Source organism: Chroicocephalus ridibundus, chromosome 9, assembly GCF_963924245.1.
Source record: "Chroicocephalus ridibundus chromosome 9, bChrRid1.1, whole genome shotgun sequence".
Lineage (NCBI taxonomy): Eukaryota > Metazoa > Chordata > Aves > Charadriiformes > Laridae > Chroicocephalus > Chroicocephalus ridibundus.
In genome coordinates, this window is record NC_086292.1 from 47,462,569 (window position 1) to 47,489,605 (window position 27,037).

Below are 27,037 nucleotides of genomic sequence, written 5' to 3' on the forward strand. Positions count from 1 at the left end.
CGGCACCGTCCCTTTACGCCCGGGGTGGGCGGGAGCGGGCGGCTTTACCCCGGAATCAGTTTGCGCTGCGGCGGCGCTGCCCCGGAAGCACCTGTCGGTGGGCGGGCAGAGCGCGGAGGGCGGAAGCGCCGCGGCGGCTGCAGGGAGGGTCCGGCTGCCGCTCCCGCTCCCAGTCCTCGGCCTGCGCCGCGCTTCGGCCCACCCCGCCATGGGCACCCGCGACGACGAGTACGACTATCTCTTCAAAGGTAAGGGCCGCGCCGGCTCCTCCCCATGGCAACCGGAGGGGTCACCTTCCGGAGGGGGGCGTCCTGGCCATGGCGGGGCGGGGAGCGGCCTCCTCACGGTGGGGCGGGGGCCGCTCCCCGCCGCCTCAGCCGGCCCCTGCCTCGCCGCCGCTTCCCTCGCAGCGCCGGGGAAGGGCGAGAGGTGCCTGGGCCCGCAGGCGGGTCCCGTTGCCGCTCCCTTAAAGCGGTGGGGGCCTTGTCAGTGCTCCGGCCTTGTCAGTGCTCCGGCGGGCCCGGCCGAGCCCTGCTCGGGTGGTTCTGGAGCTCGATGGCCGAGGGTGTGCCGGGCCTCGCTGGCTGCCCCGGAGCGCGCACCCCGAAACGTCGGGTTCGGGCTGGTTTCCGCGGGGATCTGGCGTGGCTGCGGCTTGTCCGAGGTTTCTGCTCCGCCACGGGGCTGAGGCGATGCCAGGCTGGGCGGCGGGCAGAGATCACCAGCCAGGATGCCCAGGGTTGATAAGGACGGCTTCCTTTTCCAGCTATTAAATAGGACTGTAAAGAGAATGACTTACATGCTTAGTGTTGGTAGATGATGCAGCTAATTTAATAAAGTAGGTTTATTTGCCGCCTTCTGTATTCTGAGCCCTTCAAGAGGGCTGACTGTAACTGCTGTTTCACACCCGCTGTCTCGGGCCCTGGCCTGGCACCTCCTGCGGCACCCGGCAGAGAAGGGCAGGAATACCTTGTTTTCCAGGACCCGTGCCCCTCTGGTCTGCCATACAGCAGCAAGTTGGGTTAAAATGCTGCAGTTGGAGTTAACTATTCAGTTTTCTCTCCCTGCAGAGTAAAATACCAGCCTGTTGTAAAGGTTCATAAAGCATGCTGTAAAACATCTGTGGAAATGCTGACGTTTTGAAATTGACTATCTGGGGTTTTTTTAAATCCTACAGTGAAAGCAAGCAAAGTATTGTAAAAAGTATTGTTTATTGCAATATGGTATTGTAAATTTGAATTTGGCATTTAGAGTATTGCTTGTTACATTGTAATGGTGAGAGACCCAGTGCTTGTCATCATGAAACTTAGGTAAAGGAAAACATCAGTGATTTTTTTTTTTTCCTGTACCTTTAACCTCCTGTAATAACTTTGAGGAATTGCAGTTTTTTTGTTGCATGTTTTAGCCAATTGCCATGTGGAAAGTGGTATTATTTCTAACTGTAAATCAGTCATCTCTACTGCTGTTAAAATCAAATCAGGAAGTCCCAAGAAGGGCCTCTTCTCTCAGCTTGCAGCATTGGCAAGGGCCTTGCTGACCGCTGGTTTAATTGCATCAAGCAATCTTATTGTAGGTACTTATGTGTACAAGTTATAAAAATCATTGCACTACTTTTACGTGTTCATACAATTCTGTCAGTGCGCTTATAATTAATGTTTTAGCTGCGAAAGCCTGGGAATATCAGTGACGCAGAGTTTGTTGGGAGAGGTCCTGTCTTTTATTAGACCTGCTTCCTTATATAACTGGGAAATAATTCAGTTAGGATCCAGTTATATAGAAAAGTTCAAAGCTAGTTTAATTGATTGTTCCTCCTAAAGCTTTTTCCGTTTAGTTTATAGAAGCTGTTGGGAGCGCAGGGAATGCTATGGAAATGGTATTGTGAAGATGAGCGATTCAGGTTTTCCAAAGCTAAAGTAGACTGCAGGAAGTTGATGCAATGTCACATAACTGGGATTAATGTGGCAGCTGAAATAACATAACAAATACAGAGTAATGCAAATTGTGGAAACTTTTGTAACTTCCCAAAGGTGATGGTGCTTCTAAACAAGCTGTCACCGCTCCGGAATGTTCTTGAAATTACTGTGAGTAGGTCTCTGAAATTAATATCTCCTTACCAGGCACTGGTCAAAAGGACAAGAGGTAGGTAAAAACTCTTGGAAAAGCAAGTGAGAACTCAGAGGGAACATTAAGCTGATGTTTGAATCTGAGCCATGAGCATCTTAGGGTTTGAGGGCAAATGTAGGCAGGGCGGGCATACCCATTTTGAAAGGGATATTGTAGAATTAAAAAGATGGAGAAGGGCATCAAAATAATTGGAAGAGACACCTAATGGATTCATATCCCTTATACTGAAGTGATGTACAACTTTATCAAAATTAAAACAGTGAGTGATAATGGCCAATAGGGAAAGTATCCACTGTTTCATAATTTTTTTGGATATCTGTAATGCTTCTTTTATTGAGCAGTAGGCGAAAACAAAAGGACATAAAGTCTTGCAGATGTATATGCAAATTTTGCAGTGGTGCATTGCCATAAATACTGTGAATGCATTTGAAAAACTGCACGCATTTATAGAGGAAGAAGAATGTCTGTTGGGGTGTTTCAGTGAGATGGTTACGATGGCAAGTCTGAAGGTATTGCTTGTTTGAAGATGGTAAGGGCTTGCTAGGACAAAGATTAGCCTGTTTGTTCTGTTGCACATAGTGTTTCTCAGGCATCAAGTTTTGACAGTCGGGCTGGGTGTTGGTCTAGAAGACACTTAATCCAGTAGGACAGTTCTTCTGGGTTTATGAACTTGAAGGGACATGTTAGGTTGGTGGGACTGAGTTCAGTGTTTGACTTGGTTTAAAATAATTGGGTGGTGTCCTGTAGTCTAGCTGTCTTGTACTGCTCTTGAGTTGAAGTGCCACGCATCTGTTCACGTGAGACCGCTGGTTTTGTCCTGTCAGCCACTGACGGCAGCTGTACATCAAAATCTGGCTGGCTGCTGGTGGGTGTAAGCTGAGCCCACCTATGCTGCCCTACCATAAAATCACAGTACCTGTTACAAAATACCCGGCTCCTGACTCTGTTGCAACACTTCAGCATATGCTAGAGCCTAAGCCTAGCTTGTAAAAAGACGCTTTCTGGTAAATTCTTCTTGTCCAGCTACCCGTGTCTTTGTATTCTTCTGTACTTTTTGGGTTTAGCTGAGAGCAGTGCCTACTGTTCCCAGTGCTGCACCTGAGGAAATGCAAGACCTATGAATTCCAGTTTGTAGAAATCTTGCTCTGATTTTAATGTGAGGAAGAAATAATGGTGATGTAAGGATATTACTTTATTACTTAATAAATTAAGCCTGGCTTAAAGGAAGGAACTTTTAACTTTTTTTATTGAAGTAATGTACTTGCAATAGATAAGTAGTTATCAAAGTAACCCTCACTTGCAGAAGATGTTTTCTGTGTTTTCTATGGACAAAGCTCAAGAGGATTGTCTGCACCTTGACCATCTGGAACTCTGGATTTGGGGTCAGACTTCTTATTTCTGAACATGGACCTGTCTTGTAGTGACATTCAGCTTATTGTTAGTAAAAACTCCAGTTTGATTTATCTGCTTCCTACTTTGCATTATGTTCATTTCTCCAACTTCTCCCTTTGACATTGGTGAAATGCTCTGAAACTGAACAAACTTGTTGGTTTGGGTTTTAGAAAACACATTTTTTCCTTGTGTGTTTTGTGTAGGGAAATTTGTAAGGAAAAGTGGTCGCATGACACCTCTTGGTTTTTATAACAGCAGCAAGCCCTGTGCCTTCCCTGCGTTAGGTGTGGAGGCACTTTGGTGCTATAGTAAACCTGCTGGCTTAGCCATTTTACTACAGAGGTGTCTGTAGTCCCAGCTCTGCGTTACGTGTTATATGTACAGGTAATGAATGACCCCTACCCCAAAGTGCCTTTGAGATGCCCACTCTCTTTGTGACGGGGAATGGGTGAATAAAACAGGCACAGGTGAGGAGGGAGATTCATATAAGACATGATCGTGTTAAGTTTATCACCAGCTACCTACAAGGTGTAGAATCAGGTCATCTTGTTCATGTTTTCTTTAAATTCTAACTGAAGTGGGCAGGCAGAGGTGTTGATCAGCAGGTTCTTCTGGGGCTCATGAAGATGTGTCCAGGCTCTTTAGTTATATGTCTGTTAATAGCAGAGCTCAATGCAGAGACGAGTGTTTTCAGACACTGTAATCCCTTAGTGCTGGTCTACTTGTTTTAGATTGTGGAACATGCAACTTGTGTAGTAATTTTTACCATAGACAATACGAGCTAGGGGTGCTGGACTTCCTATTTTCAACCTGATTAGGTTGTCAATAACAGATTTCATGAGATAATTAAAAGTATTTTCTGAAAATTTCAACTAAGTTAGAGGTTTAACAGGAATAAAAATTGGGTGAGTGAGCTGTAATGTTGGTGAAAAATTAATAATCCTTTCTTGATGTAGTTCTCTAAATTGCTTTTCATACAACTTAGGAAATGGAATTCTTATTTTGGTCTTCTACAGAAATAAAACTGGAATTACAGAATGAAATTTATACAGTAGTGTGGACTTCAAACTCATTTTTCTTTCTTTTTTTTTTTTTCTTTTTCCCTTCCCTCCCCCCAGATGCTTGTCTTAAATCTTTGGGGTGGTAGTGCTGTAGATGCTCAAATGCATTGATTTAAAGCATGTGGCTGCAAGTATTGAACTGGCACATCACTAAACCAGTAAGAATGACCTGCCTAGTTGTAGTCACCTGGGGCAGGGAGATCATTTTCATGACTTTCAGGATGTGCCAATACAAATCTCCCATGACTGCGAAGCTTTCTAAGGTGCTGCTTTTGTAAGGGAATTGCTGGTCCGAAGGAGGATATTGATGGAGGTTTTCAAGAATAGGTCTTGTGGCTGAACTTGCGTAAACGTTTCCTCCAGTCATTCCTCCTTCCAGTGCTGATGTAGTAAAGGAATTTGCTGGTGACGTGAAGTTGGGTGGAACAGGAGAAAGGTGGAGCGCAGCACTGGAAGGGCTGTGTGCTGATGAAGGCTGCAGTCCTCCAAACTGAGTGTTCTTCCGAATGTAAGGTTTTGCATCTGGGATTCATAGGAATTTGGTAAAGTAAGAGCTTGCCAACTAAAAGCTAGAACAATTAGGTCTGACCACAGGCAGACTGAGCCATCAAGGTCAGGAAAAGATAATTCCAGCTCAAGGTGTGCCTAGTAGAGATGGAAATATTAAAGTCCCTGTATACATCACAGGGAGATCTCACCTAGAATGATGTGCGTGGTTCTTCTCACTGCATGGAAAAGAAATTTAAAAACTCACAGGGAAGATGTTTGGGGAAATGGACAGTCTGTTTGTAAGGAAATATTTGAGAGGTTGGCTTATTTAGCTAGCAGAACAAAGCTGAGAGAAGATGCGGTTGCTTTCTGTAAATACCCCAGCATAAACACCACTGGGAGAAGAAACTAATAAGCTAATGGACAATGCTGGCACATGAACACCGCCATCAGCTGACCACTAATTTCTTCTGGAAATTAGAAGGCAATTTCTAACCATTAGGAGTGAGTTGCTGGAAGAAAAGCCCAATAAAAGCGTGTGTGCAGGAACAATTAGCTTTAACATGGAAGTAGATAGTGTCATTTCCCTCCCAGAAACTGTTTGCCTGGGATAGTTAGAATGGGACTCCGGCATCCAGAGTCATTCCTACTTTATTTCTATGCTAAGAATATAATACATGGGAACATTGTGTAGTATAAAATATCAAAACAAAGTGGTTTGATAAGGCTGCTAAAGTTGTTTCAGTTTATAATTGTATTCAAAGAGTGATACTTGCTCAGATGGACAGAAATGCAGAAAGTGTGAGGAATCTCAGGCGCTTGCTGACATTGCAAGCGGTTCTTGTGTCTGTGTTCAGGAGGAGCTGCAGTAGCCCGGTTAAGTTGAGGAAATATCTGACTTCAAGGAGGAAAGTCTAATATTTTCCCCTTTTAATTGGGACATATTAATCTGGTGCTGGAAACCATTCAGAACATTAGCAGCATGGGATTCAGACAAGGTAAGGAAAAAAAGAGGCAGAGGAATTAAAATCATGAGTCTATTGTTAAATGACTTTAAGCTGTGCTTTGAAATATGCACCGAACAACAAAAATCTGTTTGAGGGGAATACTTAACAGGTATATGGTGCATCCTGTTGCGAAAAGGAAATTATGTGTGTAGATTGCTCTTCTTGTTTAGAGAAGTTTTTGGCCGCTGCCAAAGCTAATGCTGGGTGATAGCAGGACTGAGGGGTGCGAAGACAACTTTGGCCTCCTAGGGACTTTTTGTAACACGTCCCAGCGTATACAAATATGATGTCATCTAAAACTGTGGCCTAAACCTGCCAAAATAGTATTGGAGAACTTATTTGCCAATGAAGGAGGAAAGCCATGGCAGTTTGCCAGGTGGTGATGATGCAATTACATGCCCTGTCCCCCCACACAAAGTGTATTACACTTCATCACCTTCCCTGCCAGCAAAGCTGTTCGGCTGTGTCAGGGCAGCTGACACCCAACAGGGCTGACCTGGCACGTAGGAAAGCAGAACCCTGTTTGCAGTCAGCGTATGTGCTTGCCACCTTACCTGCACTTGTGGTCTTCATAAACAGAAGTGGTTAACAGACACTCTGTGCTTTATGCAACTTCTGTAGCTTGGCTGGCTGCGCGCTGAGTCAGCTGGCAGAGGAAGCTGCAAAGATGTTTATTTTGACGAAGTGTTCTCTACAAGGCCATGTTTAAAGCTAGCATTTGCTGCAGTTTTCATTTTATGGAGGGTGTTTAAAAGGTGTTTCTCTGCCCTTACAGTCAGAGCAAATTCCGTTCGTCAGAATTGTTTTGCATTATTTAAATAGAAGACGGTGTTCAGAGGGCTGCCGTGTGGTGCAGCAGCAGATGGGCGTATTTGCGCTGCGAGACTAAGACTCAGTGGGGGGTTTCCTCATGTGATTGAAGTGTGTTTGGTGCACTCATTCCTCTGTTGTACCACACAGAATCTTTTAACACTGTATTGCAGTCTTAACTGTTAAATGATGTATGTTACTGAGCAAGTATCTTTGTTTTTTTCAAAACAAGCATATAAGCATAGTAACAACACTTTTTTTTTTTTTGTCACCTGAGCGTATGCTCTTTTGGTTCGACTGGCCTTGATTCACTGCTGAACTTTAAGGTTCTGGGTCATTCTTCTCAAGGATCTTACTTGTCCTCTTTTTTCCTCCATTTCCTTCTGTTACCAGTTCAGTACCTTATCTTCGTTAAGGGCATAAGATCATCCCGAGGGGCTCCTGTTGGTGTGCCTCAGGGGTGTGAATGTGTTTCATCCAGTGGCCTGCACCTTGGTAGTGAGTTTTAAGTTACAGTTCAACTTGCACCTTTCAACTCAGCATTACAGGATGTTGCAGTGAATCCTCGTGACACTTTTCTTCCTGTAGGAACTGAACTTTGAGCCCTCTGTCAATCTCTTGTCGAGCATAGCTGAATCCTTCCAGTTAGCTTCCTTGGCACTGGTGCTGTGATGAGTCAAGCTGAGCTGTGGAAGGGGGAGTGGATGGTTATAGTTCTGAGGCCCAGCGATACCCCGGCAGCATTTTAGAGCAGTTTCAGGCTCTGGCCTAAAGTGTCCAGGGGTCACAGCAGCAGCGAAGGACTGCGGAACGGCAGAGTGCTGTGGCTCAGTTAACATTTTTAAACTGTCCATCAGGGTGATGGTGGTTTTGGGGGGGTTTGGTGGTTCTTTTTTTCATTCACAAATTTTTCTGCCCAGTGGGAAACCTCTCTTCTATGAAGAGTGCAAAATGCAGGCAGTCTGCTGCCTGGCCTGCATTTTGGACTTCTCCAGCAAAACAGATTTCAGTTGGGTGGTGTGTTTGTTTTTTTTTTTTGTTGTTGTTGGTGGTGGTGTTTTTTAGTTCTAGGTTACAAGGATGTGAAATCCAAACTGTCCCTGACACTTGCAGTGGCAGCCATGTATATTCTTCCTGTAGGAGGAACGTTCTTCCATGCTGGGAAAAGGAGACTGAAACGTAATAAGTAAAAGTTGAGTCTAATGTCTGTTCAAAATGCTGGTGAATGTGGCAGCTCTGGTTCTCTAGAAATATCAACACTTGGACAGTAGACCCATGATGAGGGTGGTGGTTTTGCCATTCTTTTCCTTCATGCTTCATTCTGGGAAATAAATGTTTATTGCAGGTGATTGTCAATGTATTATCTACATCTGGAATCTGATTCTCATGTCATTTTTGTCTTGTAGTTGTACTTATTGGAGACTCTGGAGTAGGCAAGAGTAACCTTCTGTCTCGATTCACTCGCAATGAGTTTAACTTGGAAAGCAAAAGCACCATTGGAGTAGAGTTTGCAACAAGGAGCATCCAAGTCGATGGGAAGACAATAAAGGCTCAGATATGGGACACAGCAGGGCAGGAGCGATACCGAGCTATAACATCAGCGTAAGTGATAGCTTGTGTGGCTGAAGAGGGTAATTTTGGGCCTTTCTGATTCCTCAGAAGCTGCAACAGGGGGTGTTTATATTTTATCGTGTAATATCCACAACCTATGGGGGAAGGAAGCTTAAATATTCAGTCCAGAAACTTGATAAGAGTGTGTCCCTGCACAAACTGATTTATTTCTCAGTGCTTTCATGATGTGTAACTGGAGGCATTTCAAGCCTGGAACGCAAGAGCTTCAAGAGACTCATTTCAATGCAAGCGATTGATAAAGTAATATCAGTGTTCATGGAGGTTTTATCAGTGGTAACCTAAGACCAGAAACCGTCCTGTAGCACTACAGAAAGACTGCTCACTTTGCTTGCTTATTTAATTGGAAAAAAAATAGCATAGCAAAAGCTGGATTTAAGTAAAGCTGGAGGAAGTTGTGGGGTGGGAGAACACAGACACTTTCTTTTTGAGTGAATTGCTGTGCCCCTCTCTGGTCTGAAAGACCTGGTCTCTCTGGTCTGGCGTTTGATATAGGGAATAGATCAGGTCAACGTTTTTATGATCCAGTGAGTCATTCTAAAGTCTCTCTATCACTATGGGCTGTGCCCGTACTGCACCCACAGTGATGGGTGGAGGAGACTTTTTAGGAGTGGATCAGAGGTTGAAGGTGACAGTAGCTCCCCACAGATTCCAGAACTTTAATTTTTGGGATGCAGCGTTCTCGCAAAAAGCATGGGGCTTGGCTTACCCCCTACACTCTGAGCTGTCATGGCTGCTCTGGTCGTCCTGTGGCATGACGCTAGTCTGGATACTAGACTTCACTGCTTCAAGTCCCACGTAGCCTGCTCCTGGATATCTTTTTGTATAGCTGTCTTAGTAATAGCTATTTGCCATTATTGCACAGTAACTTGTCACTTTTAATCATAGTGTTTCTTGCTGGTTCTCTAACATGTCTCTTCACCCACAGGTACTATCGTGGAGCTGTAGGGGCATTATTGGTGTATGACATTGCTAAGCACCTTACTTACGAGAATGTAGAGCGATGGTTGAAAGAGCTGCGAGACCATGCTGACAGCAATATTGTAATCATGCTTGTGGGAAACAAGAGTGACTTGCGCCACCTGAGAGCAGTCCCTACAGATGAGGCCAGAGCTTTTGCAGGTTGGTGAACTCAAAATAATTTTCTAGTGCTAACTGTCTGGGGACCTGCCTACCTGGTCTTAGATAGGTGAGTGTGCTGGTAGGAGGAAAAAGAGTGCTGCTGGTGATGTTCCTCAGTGTCACACACTGGTGTTTCGCTCTTTTTAATTCAGTGAAAAAGGAAGCCTTGTAGAACACACATGCTGATGTGGTTTCAAGAATGAGCCAGGTGCACTTGAAAATTTTAAACCAGGTTTATTCTCTTGCCTGTGCATGGCTTTTCTTGCGGAAACTGTGCCTATGGCTTGAGGTTTACATTTCTTGTACGATGGTAGCTTTGCACCTGTTTATTGCTGCCTTTGTACCAAGTGATCTGGAGCACTACGCAGGTGCCCGTGGCTGAACAGACTTACATTAAACTGGCTTTCTGACTCGTGTAGCATAATTAAGATCTGTGAAAAATAACTGATTTCTATAAATCTTGCCTTGTTTTAGGCCAAATTTCTTTCATCCAGGAATGTAGCTGGGTTTCTTATGTGTAGCTGCATTTGCAGAACTTATGGCCAGTGAGGATCCCTGCCTGCAGGCGGAGGACTGTCATTCCCCGATAGGGCTAGCCCTGTTAAATAAGCTGCCATGACATACCAGCAGGTGGGAGGTAGAGAAACTTCAAGACATTAAAGAAAATGCAGGAAGCTTCCTCACACAATTCTTGAAAGTATAACAAATTCTCACTTTCGGTGATGCAGGAAGATGTGCCTCAAAGTAACACAGCACTGGCCTGATCCCTGTGCTTCAGGATGAGTGTAAATTCTAATGTTGGTATTGGGTGGTTTGCTTTCAGATCACCTAAGCGGGGGAAGAACCCACAGCTTTTTATACTTTTTTTGATACCTGTGTGTCTCAGCAGGAACAGCACAAATAGAATCTGGTAGAGTAGTTCTTCCAGATGGGAGACAGATATGTGAGGTACCCCTCTAATTATAGTATTCCTGTCCACACAGAGAAGAATGGTTTGTCATTTATCGAGACGTCTGCTTTAGACTCAACAAACGTGGAAGCAGCTTTCCAGACTATTCTGACAGGTGAGTCATCTAGTGCTTTGTGTTTCAAGGGGGAATGGCAGAAGGCTGCTCAGATATGATGCAAATAGGCATTTCTTTGCCTATAAAGTGTTTAAAATTTTGCTATTTAGTCATTCTTCACAGCCATAAGATTTGGAGTCCAATTTCAAAGTGTCATAGTTGAAAGGCCAGCCTTTGAACTCAGGAATGAATCCTTCTTCACTTTGATCTGCCCCAGGTTTCTAGTCAGCCTAGTTTATATTTCAGGTTCCCATTTGTGTATGGTGTAGGGAGTGTCCATGGGAGAAAATTGTCTCATGCAAGCATCAAGTGAAAACAGCCGTTGTTTATCGGAGGAGAAGTCAATCTAGTTTGTTTCCATCTTTAAATGGTCACCATAGCAGTTGCCAGGGGAAAAGGGATGAAAGAGTAAAGATCCTTCCTTTGAACAATACTGGTAGTCTGAGATGTAGTGACTCCTGAGCTGCCGGGTAGTCACTGTTGTTGCATTTAATAGTCCTGGCTGAACTTTTGGCCTCTATAACATGTGATGGCAGTGAGCACTGTGTTTTTTTATGCTCTGTGGATAAAGTACTTCCTTTTTGTTTAAACCCTTTTTAAGATAAGAAAAACTTGTTAAGAGTCTGAGATATTCAGCTACAGCTATGTGAGGAACCATAACGTAACCATGGCTTATGAAGGACAGGGTAGGAATTCACAAACTGGTGTGGAAATCACTAGCTGCCTCATGGGGCTTTTGTATTGCTGTGTATCCCATCAGCTGTAGGCAGGGCATAGTGGGACAACAGTGGCATGTGTGATTTTTGAGCTTTTGTCATTGCCAGCTGTGGCAAATGCCTCTCCAAATCTCTGGTCTGGGTCTTCAAAACATCTGAGAGACTCCTCTTTCAGTATGTGTCTCTGTTCTAGCTGTGCCAGGCAGTCTCTCCATTTTCACTGCGTGCGTCCAACATTTTGCCCTGTTGCAAATTTAAACTCCCTCCTTCCCAATGTAGCATGTGCCAGGCGACATGATCTGCGTGGCATAAGCAGTGGCCCCACTTCTAAACTATGTGTGTCTACTAATCAGATCTCATTGCTGTGATGTTGGCACCTAGTTAGTTTGGGATTTTTTTCCTCTTTGCCAGCTAATTTAGTCATTCTTTTAAAACCACACCAAAAAGGACTTGTTAGCCATACTGGAACATGCAGGTGAGGAGGCAGCTAGGAAGTTATTTACTGTAATAAAAGTATAAATTCTGTAGCATTTGCTTGAGTTGTTTGAAATGCTTTATGAACATGGTAGCAGTGAAGAGAGTTGTTAGCCTGCTGGAGTATTATCTGCCTGTGTCCATGTGTTTCTTGTCTTATCCTTAGTTGTAAGAGGCCTCTGATAGGTTCTGGTTCTGTTGTGTGTTTTTACAGCGGGTTCCTAAGCAGTAGTGCACCTGTCCATATACTAGCACAAAAGTAAGCGTTAGATGAATCAACAGCGCGTGGGGATGCTTGTCTTCTTGCTGCTTCGTACAGCGCTGGGACTAGAACATGAGTTTGTTTCCTCTTCAGCAGAGCCATGTGGTTCCCTTTTAACTTCAGTGTAGTCATTTGGTTGTAATTCAACCTTGCACAAATTAAAAAAAGAAGAGAGAAGTTGTGTTAGCTTATACACGTACTTCCTACGTGACTAACTACTAATGCCATCAGAGGGTGGATGGCTAAGGAGTGGCTGAATGTGATGGTATCTGGGATGCCTCCTGGATTTCCTGTTTTCTTCACCTATCTAAAGACAGTCCTGTCAAAAATGCTCATGAATTTGGGCATGGATTTTCAGGAGAAAGACTTTTTTATTGCTTGCTTGTAACTGCTAAAACCTGAAACTTCTTCCTTTATACATGTGTCCTTGGTAGCCCCTCTCCTCTCAGGAGCACCTAGACTGAACTTTGAGGTCAGATTTGGGCCCAACGTGCTGTGTGTAATGTAGAACAGCCTTGCTGCCTGTGCTTTCACTTTTCAGAGGAGATCAGGGCTCTCGGATGAAGGTTAGTTAATTAACTTTCATACTCGTTCGGCACCACCAGTAGTAAAACAGAACTGGAAATATATCAGACGTTGTTTATCCCCTCCCGAGGTGGCTGTCAGGCTGTCAGAGCCAATATAAATTGGTCACCTATTTGTCCCCCATGTCCTGTTGGACCGTTCTGTTCTCTAACAGTGACTGCTGAAGAGGTGGAAAGTTTCCTGCATGCCCTGGGCTGCTGCCTTATTTTCACAGAGCTGTGTGACGCTCAAACAATAGACTGCTGTTGCCATGGGGAAGAAGTTCACCTCTTGGGCACAGGCTAGGTTGTTTCTTTATCTCTCCTCTCATGCTTCCAACAGTACCTGTTATTCCAGAAGTTACTTTTGATTCTAATTCTCAGAGGTTTAATTTTTTTACTGGTTTAATTTTTCTGTAAGGGAGAGCAGTCTGTAATGGGAAAACAAGCAATTAAAACTTGCCCTTGGTGGACTCTGACAGAAGCTGTTGCTTTTCCACGAACTTCAGTGTTCCCTGCATGTTGCTCTGATGGTGTTTTGGGTAAAGAGCTCTTGGGCTTGTGGACAGGATCCTTGTTCAGGAGGGCTTGGTTCAACTGTGCTGGAAGAAACACTTCTGCTGATTAGTGGGCATGTGGCTCACTCCAGACAGGAGCTCCTGTTTCAGGGAGATAAAGATGAAGTAAATAATGCATTAGCAGCAGGTTGGCTCCATCTCGGCTGTGACTGGCATGCTAAGGATGTATGTTCTGCCAATAAACTTCTCGATAACACTACCCAGCTGCCTTTTTCTGTTAATGATTTGCTTTGAAGGAAAGAGGGGAGCAGTCATCTGAGGAATGTGGTTTTCAGACTGACCCTGCAGAATCATGGATAGTCTGTATTTGGCAAGGCTGCCTCCAAGCTCAGTGCCTGCGGGTGGAATGCTCTCTGTCCTTTGAAGAAGGAAGCTGGTAAAGCCAACAGGCTTTGCCACAGGCTGCAAGCGGAGGTGGCTGACAGAAGGGGCAGGGCATGCTGCTGCACCAGCTCTGCTGGTATTTGCAGTGCCGGGAACTGCACCGCAGAGACATCCCAGGCCGCTCCCCATGCTTTTGAGACAGCTTCTTAGATCTCTCCTGAACAGGGTGTCACAACTAAGGTCTGTAGCAAAACTCCTTTCTTCTCCAGCCCTGCTGAAGCTGGTCTGGTAGGGACAGTGATGGAAATGTGTAAGAGTAGTTTCCTTGGAGGTGTAGCAGGGTCTGTGTTAAGCTTAACCACACCTAGATTCTCAGCTTAAGCCACTGTGAATAGATGGCTTTGGGCATGGGAAATAGGAATCCATTATAGGTAGCACACCTAAGTGAGCATGTGATCTGCTGTTACGGGTGGAAGAAGGGGGAGGAAGCTTTTCTTTCCTTTCCCTATATTATACAGGACTTCTAGAGCGGGGGTACGTCTTAAATCTAGCGGGCTTCCTGTCCTGCTGTGGATTCCAGATGAGGTTTTGGGGACCTTTTCCTTCTTTTGCTTAGAGTAATGGTCCCTATCCAAATTCTTCTGTTGCAAGATGTCTAGACTTCAAGGGCTGATTGTTGTGTGCACAAAGCTGCTTTGTATCATCTGGCAAATAGGAGAGACTGGTATTATAATCCGAGCCACTCTGAGCATTCATAGCAGGATAAAGCATCCTTAAAGTAAATTGGCGTGCCTCTCTTCCCTGCCTGGCTCTGTGCTGTCTCTGTTCCCATGCTGCATTCTGCTGCAGTTTCATCTCTAAGGAATCCCATCTCCAAGGAAACGACATCACAGAACACTAATGTCAAAAAATCTAGGGATTTCCTCTTTTGTTAGCTCTGTACACCTGAAAATTAATGAAAACTAGTGCAGGTTGAGCAGACAAGGACTGGACAAGCTCCTCCGAGGCAGCAGTGTTACTTTCTCCCAGCCCTCTTACAGTGCAAGGCCTGTCTCGCACAGTTAGCAATTATGCAGTGATGCATTCTGCTGAATGTGCTCTTAATAAGGTCTCATTCAGTTACTGAGCAGAGCATAAAGTGTAGTGTCTTCATTAAAAAGCGCATGTCTTCATTAGCCTGGCATTCCTCGGTGCAGAGCAGTTTCAGCACAGGTTTTGCCGCTGGGCATTTTGCCCCAGTGAGAGCAGGTTTAAGCTGTTCCCACCTCCCCTTTCACACCAGCACAGCTGTGTGTGGTGAAAGTGTGCAGCCGATCCAGGGAAAGGCAGGTTTTAGCCATTGAGGCTTTCACCTAGGGCAGTATGCTGGGGCTGCGTGAAGGGTTGCACTGCAGAGCAGGGAGAAGGGGCAGTGAGCAACAAATTCCTGGCTGCTGCAAGTCGGTTCAAGCAGTACAACTGCTGAATGTCCTTGCAGGACTGCTGGGGAGGCCGTGGGAGTGGGAGTCATTCAAATATATTCCCAGAGACAGAAGAGATAGACCCTCTATCAGCAGAGAAATCAACGCTGTTAAGATCGTTTTTAAGGCTTCGGGGCTGTTTGCTGGAGATCTTTGCTGTAAGACGAGGGTGTTACACAGAGGACGCCCTGGTTGCCAGTCCTTGCTTGGTGAAGGAAGTCTGTGACAGCTCATGTTAGGGACTAATATGAACTTGTTCAGGAAGTTCTTTGGAAAACTGAGAATTTTTGCTGCCAAAGGTACTCCTAGAGAGTTTCCAGTAACCAAGGTGGCAAGAGCCTTCTCCTATTGAATAGGAAGGGGCAGCATTCTGCACTTGAGGTAACCTGCCTGTCTACTGCGAGCTGCGGCAGGGAGCAGAAAACTTGTCCTGAAGAACGCAGAGCAGCTCTCCTCCAGCTCTGCTCGTCCCACCCGCACTCCGGTGCTGCTGAAGGTTGAGTGGCCAGCCGCGGGGCGAGGCTGATCTCTAGCTGCAGATTCCCACGTGGGGTTGCTGGTGGCTTTAAAGATCTGATTTCAGGGGATTCATTTAACTTGTGAAGTTCCTTACGTGTAAGACTGTTGGAAAAAAGAGTGAACTCGAAGGGAGAAATCGGAAAATCCTTTTACGTGTGCAGCTCTTCTTTGGTTGCCTCGGTGACATGATCTTTAACGGCATAGGTGAAATCCCTTTTTCTGAACACTTTGTCCCTATCTGAGTCTTGAGCTGTCAGTTTGGAGGCCCAACAAGCAGATTCTTTCAAGGTGCCACTTGCAAAGGTGAACGTTACTTGTACATTCCACAGATAGAGTGGAGTATCTACGTAAGAGGTTTTTATTTTGCCAGCAGTCCCATGGATGCGTGCAGCCCTGCGTTTACTTGTCCTGGGGAGCGCTTGGCCTCTGTTTGTGTTGGCAGCTTACACCAGTGCAGGCTTGTTGCATTGAGGGCAAGGTTTTCGAGCCTTGTTTGTCAGGGACCCTTTTTAGCTCTTCAATGGCGTCTCTTCCCATTGTCGTAAAAGCAGGCGCTGTGTGATCAGCCCTTGGCAGCAGAGAGGACTCCTCTGCACAAGGTTGCTTGATTTCCAGTACTGAAATGATGTCAGGATGTGCCCTAAGCAGCAGCTCATTAAAATTCTTAACAAAGGCTACTCACTAATGACAAATTTCTGATGGAAAAGATGTGTCTTGGTTTGGGGTCAGGCGATGTGCGTGCTTGGACAGTCATTATCCAGCTGATAAGAGACTTCAGACCTGCAAAAGAAGCTGTTTGTGAGCTGTGCGCTCCCCAGCTTTGCTGCGCGGAGGAGGGGAGCGCGGACACCCTCGCAGCCTGCCCTTATCTGAAACCCTGGGGCAGGGCAGTGAGCGGGAGCAAATGGGGTGTGGGATGGGCTCCTTCGCTCAGGGGCTCTGCAGCTTGGCACTGCTGGGGCGTTGGTTGCCAGCAGGCTTTTCCGTTGGGCAAAGGAGAAGATGTGGTGTCATTTCAGGGTTGGCTTTTTGCTGAAGCTGAAACGCACTCAAACTTTTGTTAAACTGAGGTTTAGCAAGCTTTTTTTTTTTTTTTAAACTTTAAAGGTTTAAAACTTGAATTTGCAAGTGAGTTCCCCATGTTCTATTTTTGGTATCCTTTATTTCCTTTCTGGGGGTGAAGTGCTACACATGCTGTACTCTTTCTTCTGTGCAGCTGAAGTAAGGTCTCTTGTAGCTACTCTGAGTTCATGTACAGCACGCACCATCGGCTCCTGACAAATCCCAGGAACCTGGGCAAGGCTTTCAGTGCAGGTGTGCAGCGTCCCCCACTCGGCAGCGTGCTGGGAAAGGCACAGGAGGTTAACCCATGCTCTTCATTTATGCTGGAATTTCTTCATCTGGAGTCCATATTCTCTGTAGTTTGGAAGTTCAGCTACACTGACACAGCAAACTTTGTAAAGGGTTTGTGCTCTGCTTAAGGGGCCAAGTCTCCCCTTCTGGCCCCAATATTCAACCTTTTCTGAAGATTTCAAACCACTTGGACGATAGACAAGGTATCATAAGGGATGTGTGTGCTGAGGGAGAAGAAGTTGCCCTTGCAGTCCTATCAGAGAGAGAAATTTTGAGTGGTTCTTAATCTTTCTGTTGTCTGTGGATACCTCAGCAAACATGCAACCACTGTCCTCAGAGCCTTAGGAACCGTCAGAAGGAGCTGATGGGGCACATACTTTCTCATTCCTAGCAAAAAAAAAAAGGTGAATTCTGTCCATTTACTAACCCTTATCTCAAGGGGACTAAAACAGTTGTTAAAAATTAATTTATTTTGCAAAAATATAAATATTTTATGTTCTGAATATAGAAAGCACCACAGATGAACTTCTTGTGAACCCTTCTGCGCACTACCTATATATTTCCATGGAAGTTGGGAAATCTTTGTACGTTTTATGCTTGGTTGCCCCCAGACTTAACTTTCTGATGGTGTATTGCCGGTGTACGTGTAATGACGAGCTCTTTCTCATCTTCCAGAGATCTATCGTATTGTTTCCCAGAAGCAAATGTCCGACAGACGTGAGAATGATATGTCTCCAAGCAACAACGTGGTTCCCATTCACGTCCCTCCAACCACTGAAAACAAACCAAAGATGCAGTGCTGTCAGAATATATAGGATTGTCCATTCTTTCCTGAAAGGCTGTGTATATTCCCCAGGTCCAAGATTTAAATATATTTGTAATTCTCGTGGTTACTTTCTTGTGTTTAGTTACTGCTTACTCCTTCTGAATTTCTCCATGTCTTAAACACTTTGATTTCAGTGTTTATAAATCTATTGCTTCTGTGTGGCTGCAGTATTTTCCCAACACCAACTCGTCGGTTTTGGTTCAGTAAATTGTTTGGAACTGAACTGATCTCTTTCAGAGATGATGCCCGCTAGTCAGAGCACAGACACCTTTAGTGAGCACTGGAAGACGTTATTCTGCTCCTGACAAAACGATTACCGTCAGGTTAACTAGGAAAGTATCTCTGGGCAGGATTTCCTTGTCTCAAGGTGTTGTATACTGCATCTAAAGCTTGATGAAATGCCCGTTGCTCTGAAGTGCAATTTTAATGTAAGTTAAATGTTTTTGGCTACATCTTCAGATTGTCAAGTTAAGGATTTTTTTTTTTTTAATAGAATATTATGGGGGAGAAAAGAGAATTTCTTGCGAACAAGCGGCAGGGTTCTCGCTACCTGTGAATGAGCTTTTGTGGTTTGGCCCCTGCTGCAGAGGAGGTTGTGATGTGAGGCAGAGCTGCTGGGAGGCTGCCGGGGGGACGCTGGTGGGACTCCCTTTGAGGTGCCTCTAGTGAAGAAAGCGAAAGCACGAGCTGCGAAACTAATGAAGGGTCACGCTAACACTGGAACTTGCGGCATGTTTTTGTGCTGCCTGAGGCTTGGCCTCCACAGTGCTGGTGGTATCAGGATTTGAGTGTGTCTTTCTTTCCTTCATGGTACACAGACTTGAAGGGTGTTGTCACATATTACATATCACATTTATTAATACTTGCCATATATATTAATATATTCAAATGCTTGAGTTGATGAATCAACAACTTCCACCACCTGGCCTTAGTTTTCAGTTCTGTTTCATCTGGTATTTTTTAAGTTATTCCAGTGGTTTGGTATATGTTCTTTAACAAAAACATCTGGAGTAGTTTTCTTACGGGATGCCTTCCTTCTGTGGCCTGTCGCTCCGTACAAATCACCCGTTCGATCAGCTTGTTCAGGGATACATGAACTGTGCCTTCTGTCGCTGCACTCCCTGCGTATCGCTCAGTGTGTGCTATTCCCAACACGGCGTTAGGATTGAGATTTGGAGGCTCTAGGCACTGAGTTTCTACAGTATTTAAAAGAACCATTTGTTGTATAAATGCCTGCAGTTATTTATACAGTTAGAGGGAATTAACTGATTGTAGGGGATGTTTCTCAAACTCTGATATGACCCACTTGGAAAATCCAAATCGGGGTAGGCACTACCAGCTGCGTTCGTACCCAACCTTTCTGTCTTGCGGTGCTCATGATGTGTAAGGCACACGGAAGGCATTGCTGTAGTCGGTCACTTGTTTTTAATCCATTTCTCCTCCTAGTATTAGTTCTGAAGATGCTTTTTTGATCTGTTTGTAAATTACTTTGTATTTTATGCATGTACTGTACCTTGATTCATTATTTTTTTAGATTGATTTAAAATATATTCATCCATGATTCTAATAAAGAATTACAGGGGACGACTCAGTGTGGTGTTGGGTGCACTTTTTGGGAGATCTGGGATTTGACCTGAAGGTTTTTTACTTACTGGAAACCAGTGAGCTTCTTGGAACAGGTTGTGAGAAGACGCTGAAGTGGAAGTGCCCCCAGAAAAGGAACTGAAAGGGTCGTGTAACACAGTTGCCGCCTTCACTCAGCCCAGGCGTGCAGCTTCTTGGGGCTGCCACAATTCATTGCCATGACAGTTTGGCAGCTTCAGGAAGATTTAGGCTCTGAAAAGTCTGTGGGTTCGCTCGAGTCAAACCCCTGAATGGCTTTTACAAATGTGGTGGTTTTTTCCCACATTGCTGCCAGTAAGAAAATCCTGTGGGACAGCAAACTACTGCCTTCTGCAGCAAATGATTTAAACTTTTTGATCCTACTTTGGTGTCCTGCAGAAGATGTGTCTTCTGTCCTTGTCAGAAGACTGGCAAGAAGACATGTCAGCGTGTGTGGTGCGTGGTGGCCCTGGCAGCTCCTGGCCACCTGCTGCAGGCAGCAGTCACCCCCAGAGCGTGTGGGGCAGCGCCGGTGGCTCTGGGGACAAAGGCAATTTAGGGCCTTTTAGCATTGCAGGAGAGTCTGAGGTGTGTGACTGGGCCCTTGCGTGCTGTGGGAGCTGTTCTCACAGCGCTTTCCCGGCTGGACTGGAGCACATTTTGGAATTAACCAAATTACCGGGGCAGCCAAGTTCTAAATTCGTCAACTGGCAATGCAGGATGAGTTTCACTTCACTTCCTTTTCTGATTCACGTAAGCAGGCGGCTCGACTCAGCTGCCACGTCAGGTTTGGATTTCACATGGTTTTATGCAAGACGTTTCCTTCTGCAGCGAACACAACTGCGACGGAGCTGCGAGAGCACAAACTGCTGCTGGGGGCTGAGGCCGCCCCTGCCCCACGCAGAGTCTGCGTGTGCTCGTGCCTCTGCCTTCACCTCGCAACAACCGGTGTTTGAGGCCTGGGCAGCTGCGAAGCGGCTGCGTGTGCTGTTAGACAAAGTCAAAACTCTGATTTTTTTTTTTTTTTTCCTCTCCCCCTCCCCCCCCCATCTTTAACAATCGTAAAACAGGCCTTAGAAATGCTGTGCAAAAACTGATTTTGTACTTCTGAACTGCTGCAACATGGAACATAAAATTTTCACGCACTAGTTTGGGAAGCCTTCATAAGCTATCGACTTCTAAAGCAAATGGTGTATGGACAGAGATGTCACTTCTTACCTATAAAGCCGTTGCCTCGTGTCCTGTGGCTTTTGTGCTGCTTTTCCCTGCCTAAGCCCCGCGGTGCTGCGGCAGTGATCCCGCCCGGCCCTGGGCTGGGTGACGCTCCTGGGACAAGAAGGTGTTTCACCAAGTGCTTTGGGAGAGACAATGCAAGACATTATTCCGTCTGAACACAGACCCAGCGGGGCGTTCTTCCTGTTCAGCTGCCGATTAATCATTCTCTTCTGTAGTTGGCATTACTTCTGGACTGAAGTGTCTCTTCTCTGCTAATAGGAGACAACTGATAATAGCTACTGCTTTTGGGCCCCGAAATGAGCTTTCTGAGTTTCTGGGAACTCTGTATAATGCTTCAAAACTGGCTTTACTTGCCAAAAGCTTTTGCTATTATTTACACGCTTGAAAATCTCGACCTTAACAATTATGAAGCTGTTCAGCGAGCATCGGTGGTTCTTGTGTTTGATGGGAGTTGAGGTTCTGACTAAGCAGAAAGGACATGGAATTGTTCTGATTTAAAGATATTTTTATTAAGCTAGAATTACTTATTCTGTCAGTTCAAACCTGATGAATTTCCAGCCTTAAATAGCTTATTGAGTGTGGCTTGTCAAATAAGAAGATTACATGCTGGGCTTTAGTTAACAAGATTTTTGGAAATACGAAGCACAAATATTGAAAAAAACCTTCAACATGTAGCAGTCCGCTGCCTTGCCTGGGGGTCATTAATTCTGAAGGTGTTCCTGCCGCAAAGCTGTGCTCCTGCTTTATTGGTTAGGCTGCCTGGGAGCGCTGTCGAACCTGCCGAGGTGGCTGCCGCGTGTCCTGCCTCATCGCTGCCAGGTGCAGGCCAGCTCCTCCAGCGCCCGCCCCAAGGCACAGCCGCCTGCGAGTGGCACGGAGCGCTGACACGATGCTGAAATGCGCTGAAATGCATCGCATGGAAAGGGGAGCGAGCCCTGCTGTCGGCACTCGCCCCAGGCTGCTCTTTGTCGGTGTGCGGGAGCGTGTCCGGCTGCCTTTGTGCGTGGCCGGGGTCTCTCGCTCAGACCCGCTCAGGTTCAACTGCTGGGGGCCGAGAGCTACCGGAGGAGTTGTGAGAAAGATCCGTGCAGAGCCAGTTATATTTTGTTTTAAAGCTGGGCCTTGCTCGAAATGAACTCCCAATTACAGTCTGAGGTACAGATTCGTGTTTTCTGAGAAACTCTGCAACTTCTGGCTTGTGAGCCTGATGCCTGGCAGGTTTTTTCCTTGCTGGGGACAGCCCCTTCGCGACCAGACCCATCGCCTGGAGAACAGGGACCTGAACACGGGCTGGAACTTTTAGTCTGCAAATGAGTACGTTTGAGAAGTACACACTGAGAGAAATTCAATTTATTTTGTACAAGGTAGAATACCTTTGCACAGTGAACAAATATATTACAAATCTGTCTTGCCTTAAAAAAGTATTGCCATTTTGGTGCCTATTTCCTAAGATAATGCTAATATACAAGAAGGTACTTTTTTTGTTGGTTTTCTTTTTGTGTTTCTTTTTTTCCTGTTAAGCTCTATGCACATCCTTGCATTTGGTTTGAAAATCCAGCTTTGAAAAAAACAAAACAAACAACTGAGCACGTCTCCGCTCTCTGGAGTCTCATCGCAAACTTTACAGCAACACACACACAACCGTTGGTCAGGCCGGCAGCCGAGCTTGTGCTAGATGTCAAGGTAGGTCTCTAAGAAGAGTATTCCTTATCCAGCTGCCTTTCTCTTCATATTCTTGAGGTAAGTCTTTCTATTCATATACGTAAAATATATTCCTACTGGCCCTACAAAATAATTGCCTACTTGCATCTCAAATAAGGCTTTCCTGGAAAATAAAATTGCTATTGCTGATCAGTCATTGCCCCCATGCACACATGCAGCATTCACGTAGCTACTACGGCATCATCCTGCACCATGAGACTCCGCTGCTCTGGAGGCCGGGGGGTCTCTGGGCTCAGCTGTCTCGCCGCAAAACGCTTGGTTCGCACAGAGGGGTTCAGAACCGACCCGACCCCCCGGCAGGGTCCTGGCTCCTCCAGCAGCGCATCGCCGGCGCTCCCCACACCCTGGTGCGAGCGTGTTGCAGCAGCGAGCCCGAGGTGCCGGCGGGCTGCCAGCGGCTCGGTACCACTGTGCCAGGGGCTTCCATCCCCGAGGCGATCGCTGAGCACGTCTGCGGGGACACGGGCTGGGCGCCAGCAGGGCGCTCTGGGTGATCCGACGCCTGGTCTGACTGGGCGCCGGGATCAAGCCGCTGCCACCGAGCTGGAAGGCTCCTCTTACCACTCCCCTAGACCAGCGGGTTACGCGAGTGATCATGCTTTGAGCAAACTGATTGGTGCTGGTTTTGGTCTCTTCTACTTCCATCAGACTGGCGAATGTGCAACAGAACTATTTTTTTTTTTTATATTTAAGAGGCAATCAACTTGCTACTTCCACGTTTGCCTAATAAAATTACATACTTAGAATCAATACTATTTCATGCTCAAAATCTACAAGGAACTGCTTAACGGCAAGTATTCTACTTTCTAGGTCAATAAAGATTACCAAAATAAAAATAATCATGGTGGCTTAGTCCAAAACTTTAGCATGGGCCAACAACCCCTTGATAATGACTTCGCAAACAGCTGCTGAAAAGGAAAACCCAGTTTCAGCTCAATTTAATGACATTTCAGGTAGAATCATGAATGGAAAGAGCTGCACTACATGGTAATGCACATCAAATTAAAGGGTGTCATAAGTGGCATGCTGTTTAGTGAATCATGATGAGATGGTTTGTAAAGATGCTCTAGAGAAGCCGATGTGTCTCAGCTTTCGGGAAGGAAACCAACCAAACCAGGGTCAGTCTCCGCAAACCTGCAGCGCCGCAGGGGAGTAAAGGAAGGTGCGTTGGTTTACGCTGCCTGACAAAGCTGGTGGATTTATCTGATAAAATAGAAGCTGTATAAGGAAAATGAAAGCCAATCTGTGCCAATGGAAGTATTTTATAGCTTGTTAAAGTGTGGTAACGCTGAGTGTGAGGCTCTGTTGAAACTCAAGCAAAGATCAGTGGCCATTTGCCAAGATGGTACCTTTTAAAAACTGCACAGAATGTGTCTGTGTTAATATTCCTCAACTCAAATACTCTGGGACTGACTATAAAGATGAACATCTCGGTGGTAATTACCAAGCATGATCCGCACAGGTTGCAATGGTGATGGCAGTAAATGAGGTTTCCAGACAGTGAAATGACAAGTTTCCCTGCTTTCGTTCACAAAAATGTCCATTTCCATGACAAAGATGTAAAAGATAGTCCAGTGTATTCCTAGTCACCTTGTTCCTAACAGTAAAAGGTTTCTTGATGCAGTTGGTAGAAATGTACATCTCTAAGTCCTTCTACTTAGCATGTTTTTGTGTTTTATTTTACAGCAAAGCCAGGGTTAGAATACACGCCACGGTGAGTTTTTGCCTGGAGCATACAGACACCTTCCTGGGGTGACGGACTCCAGTAATGCGTGGTGGAGGTTCTCCTTAGTTCCTGTTACCCATATAAAAATGTCTTTATAAATAACATCATGCAGCAGCAGTTGGCCCAAGCTGATGTGTTACGTCAGGTCCTTGCGTAAGACAGTCTGAAAGTCCCGCCAGCATCCTGCAGCGCAGAAAAGGATTGTCTTCTCTTTTGCTTCCTCAAAGTTTGTGTTTGCAGCACAGTGAAGTTCATCCCTTTAAGACTGCTTGTCCCAAGATGGCCCGTGCGTCGGGCTGTGCCTTACGGGGAGGAGGTCGTAGTGACTAGGAATGTGGCTGTTCCTAGGCAGGTCGTATGGATTTTGGAGGTAACTGGCACTCCGACCGCGGGCGTCTTGGACCACGCTGACAGTGGGCTCTGGGGAAGCAAGGAAAACTGGGTTATGGTAACTAGCAGCGCTCCCAAAATTAGTTACTCTGCTCCTGTATTTTGTCACAAGCGCTGACCATCAGCTTCCCAAACCATCTCTTCCCCGCGCAGCTTCACTGGCAGCGCACGGGCTGGGGCACGGGGCAGACCAGGGAGGAAAACACCAAACCGCGCCAAGGACAGGTAGTTCCCAAAGCCCTGCAGATAATGTCTTCAAATGATCAACACTTCCACACTTTCAAAATCTTGCAGCTGGACTTTGCAGCAGTTTAAAACAAACCCATAGTCAACTGCAGCTCTCCTCCGCTGGGGCTGGAGGAGCAATTCGGTGCTGTACCACACTCACACCCACCGCCGCCGCGCAGCCTCCCCCTGCCTGGGACGTAGCTCCCCAGATCAACACGCTCGTGCGCAGGTCTTCTCCCAGCCAGCGCCTCCTGCACCACGCCAAGTCCATGCTACTTGTGTCAGTTAAATAAGAAAAATCAGCATCTACATTAAAAACACCAACTGGGTTGGAACAGACCTTTGCCACCCGCCCCACTTACCAACTTCGTAGATGTTTTTATTGGCTGTGGATGAAGTTGGCATTTCTGAATATGGGGAATCTCTGTGACCAGGAGATTTCATTTCCACGTAGCTGCTCTCCGAGTGTTTGCATGTTAAGATGGGGGGGTCTTTAATGGTGGCGTATGGGTTTTCACTGCTGTTCAGAGAACAAGTGCTGGAGCTGCACACAGATTCTTTCATATAATCTGCAAAACAAGAGGGCAGTGGGTGTGTTAGAGTGGTCAGCTTGCTCAGGTTAATTACAACTGAACCTCTGCAGGAAGTGGGGGGGGAATGACAAGGGGGCAGGGGTAAGGAAGATCCTTGAAGCATCCAGCACAGACACCCGACGCTTGTGCGCTGGGTGTGTCCAGGCCATTGCATCCACACCTTCACTAGCAGGAACGAAAGAAAATCCTGCTCGATACCGAAGGTTTTCCTGTAAAAGGTTCTAGTTGTCATTTACTGCAATATTTAATTTGAGGTGGCAATCCTTTCCCTTTCTCCCCCCCAATTCCTAAGGAGCTACGTTTCAATCCTGCCCCGCCGACCCGTGCACGCAGCGGTGGCTCTGCGGGCGGGACCTTCTGCTGGTACTTGGCCTGCTGGGCCAGCTACAGGGTTAGTGTCCTGGGGGCTTTGGTCAACATCAAATGCCGTATGTTTGAAAGAAAACATTCCCAGCAGGCGTAGAACTGCATCAGTGCAGCGTATGCGCGTGTGTCCCCTGAGAGCTGCGGTTTTTGGGGCTATCCAGCACCAGGAGAAACCGACTTCTTCATATTCCCTCTGCCATTAAGACCGGGAGGAGGCTGCTCCTGCTAGTGGGGAACGCCTGGGATTCCGCAGGGGGACAAGCCTCCAGCTGAGCCTCGCTTTTGCTCTGCTTTTTTAATTCTTTCCCCATTGCTGTAGACATCTACTGCTCCTCTCCTCTAGGCTGGAGAAAACAGGAGATGGTGACGGAGGAGGCGCTACATGGGGAGAACAAGGTTGGCGTGAGAGCTGTAACCACGGTCTCCCCTGGCGGTGACCCTGGCTGGGGTACGCCAGCCTGCTGCAAGGTACAGTGCCAGTCTTGCTTTAAAAATAAACAAAATAATAAAAAAGAGAGAATAAATAGGTCTTAACATTGACATTCAAGAACGTGCCATTGCTGCTGTGTGCATCCTGCTGGGCAGTGCCATTAATTTAGAATTAGAGCGATGCAATGAAAGATGAGGCATTTTCTTGTGCTGGGTTACAGTACAAAGGCAGATCCTGGTATATATGAAATACTCCCGGTGAAATAGCGGGACTTGCAAAATAGCTGCAATCCCAGCTGCCCCCGCTATCTAGTATGGGAGACAAAAAGAGAAATTCAGGTTAAGAAATAGACAGACAACAAGATATCGCTTCTCCTTTACAAACCTCGTCTCTGTGCCTATCCGCCCCCTCCTGCTAACTCACTTGTCGGGTCTGCTTCACTCTGCGGTGCCACGCTCCCTCCATCAGCTCTGGGCTCGTGTCTCTGTGTGTGTCCATCATCCCCGGGCCTGGTGCCCTTCGTCTCGGCTCAGCTGGGGGATAGCACCGAGCAGGCGTCCCGAGCAAGGTGTCGGGTCCTGCCCCGCGGCCTGCAGCAAGCTATTGCCTTTCTGTGCTCTGATCTCAGTGATACGAGCGACTCTGGAGAGTCCTCAGCTCTCAGGGCTGGTGACACCGGCCTGGTAGGAAGCGCTACTGCAAAGCAAACCAGCCGGACCACGCTGGGGCCGGCAGGGACGTGAGGGCTGGCAGAGGCCCTGGCACCAGTGCAAGGTTTATTTAGTAATAAAATTAAGAAACTCCTCGTCTGACTTCAGCCTGGGTGAGCTTAACAATGCCTCTGCTTCAAAGCAAAAACCTGTCTGTTTTGGTACATCGCAGGAGACAGGAACCAAAGCAACACGACTATTCCCAGCTGCTGGCAGCAGGGCTCGGCTCCAGCTTTGCCAGCCCCAGCCCGGACCAGGCGA

General features: G+C 46.3%; 2 protein-coding genes across 14 annotated transcripts in view; one reads left to right on the forward strand and one right to left on the reverse strand.

Annotated features, from left to right (window-relative positions):
* Nucleotides 1–80: 80 nt before the first annotated feature.
* RAB11A (RAB11A, member RAS oncogene family) lies at nt 81–19,364 on the forward strand. Its single transcript, XM_063347306.1, has 5 exons — nt 81–248; nt 8,290–8,485; nt 9,441–9,634; nt 10,618–10,698; nt 17,623–19,364. The coding sequence occupies exons 1-5, from the start codon at nt 209–211 to the stop codon at nt 17,760–17,762; spliced, it is 651 nt and encodes a 216-aa protein (XP_063203376.1). The 5' UTR covers nt 81–208; the 3' UTR covers nt 17,763–19,364.
* A 1,822-nt stretch (nt 19,365–21,186) lies between these two features.
* MEGF11 (multiple EGF like domains 11) overlaps nt 21,187–27,037 on the reverse strand; it is a 283,386-nt gene continuing 277,535 nt past the window's right edge. For 9 of the 13 annotated variants that reach the window (XM_063347292.1, XM_063347291.1, XM_063347294.1 and 6 more), the window contains 2 exons: nt 25,040–25,246; nt 21,187–24,479 (listed from right to left, as the gene is read on the reverse strand). In XM_063347292.1, coding sequence (XP_063203362.1) covers nt 24,319–24,479; nt 25,040–25,246 — 368 coding nt within the window. In that variant the 3' untranslated portion in view covers nt 21,187–24,318. Of the gene's footprint in view, nt 24,480–25,039; nt 25,247–26,191; nt 26,375–27,037 lie in introns of those variants that run through there. The other 4 variants (XM_063347296.1, XM_063347299.1, XM_063347301.1 and 1 more) reach the window with 3 other exon arrangements.

Excerpts from the sequence above, each read along its gene's own strand:
- RAB11A (XM_063347306.1), top strand. The coding sequence starts at position 209 with ATGGGCACCCGCGACGACGAGTACGACTATCTCTTCAAAG. Across the intron at positions 249-8,289 it reads GTACGACTATCTCTTCAAAG|TTGTACTTATTGGAGACTCT; the intron begins GTAAGGGCCGCG and ends TTTGTCTTGTAG. Across the intron at positions 8,486-9,440 it reads TACCGAGCTATAACATCAGC|GTACTATCGTGGAGCTGTAG; the intron begins GTAAGTGATAGC and ends CTTCACCCACAG.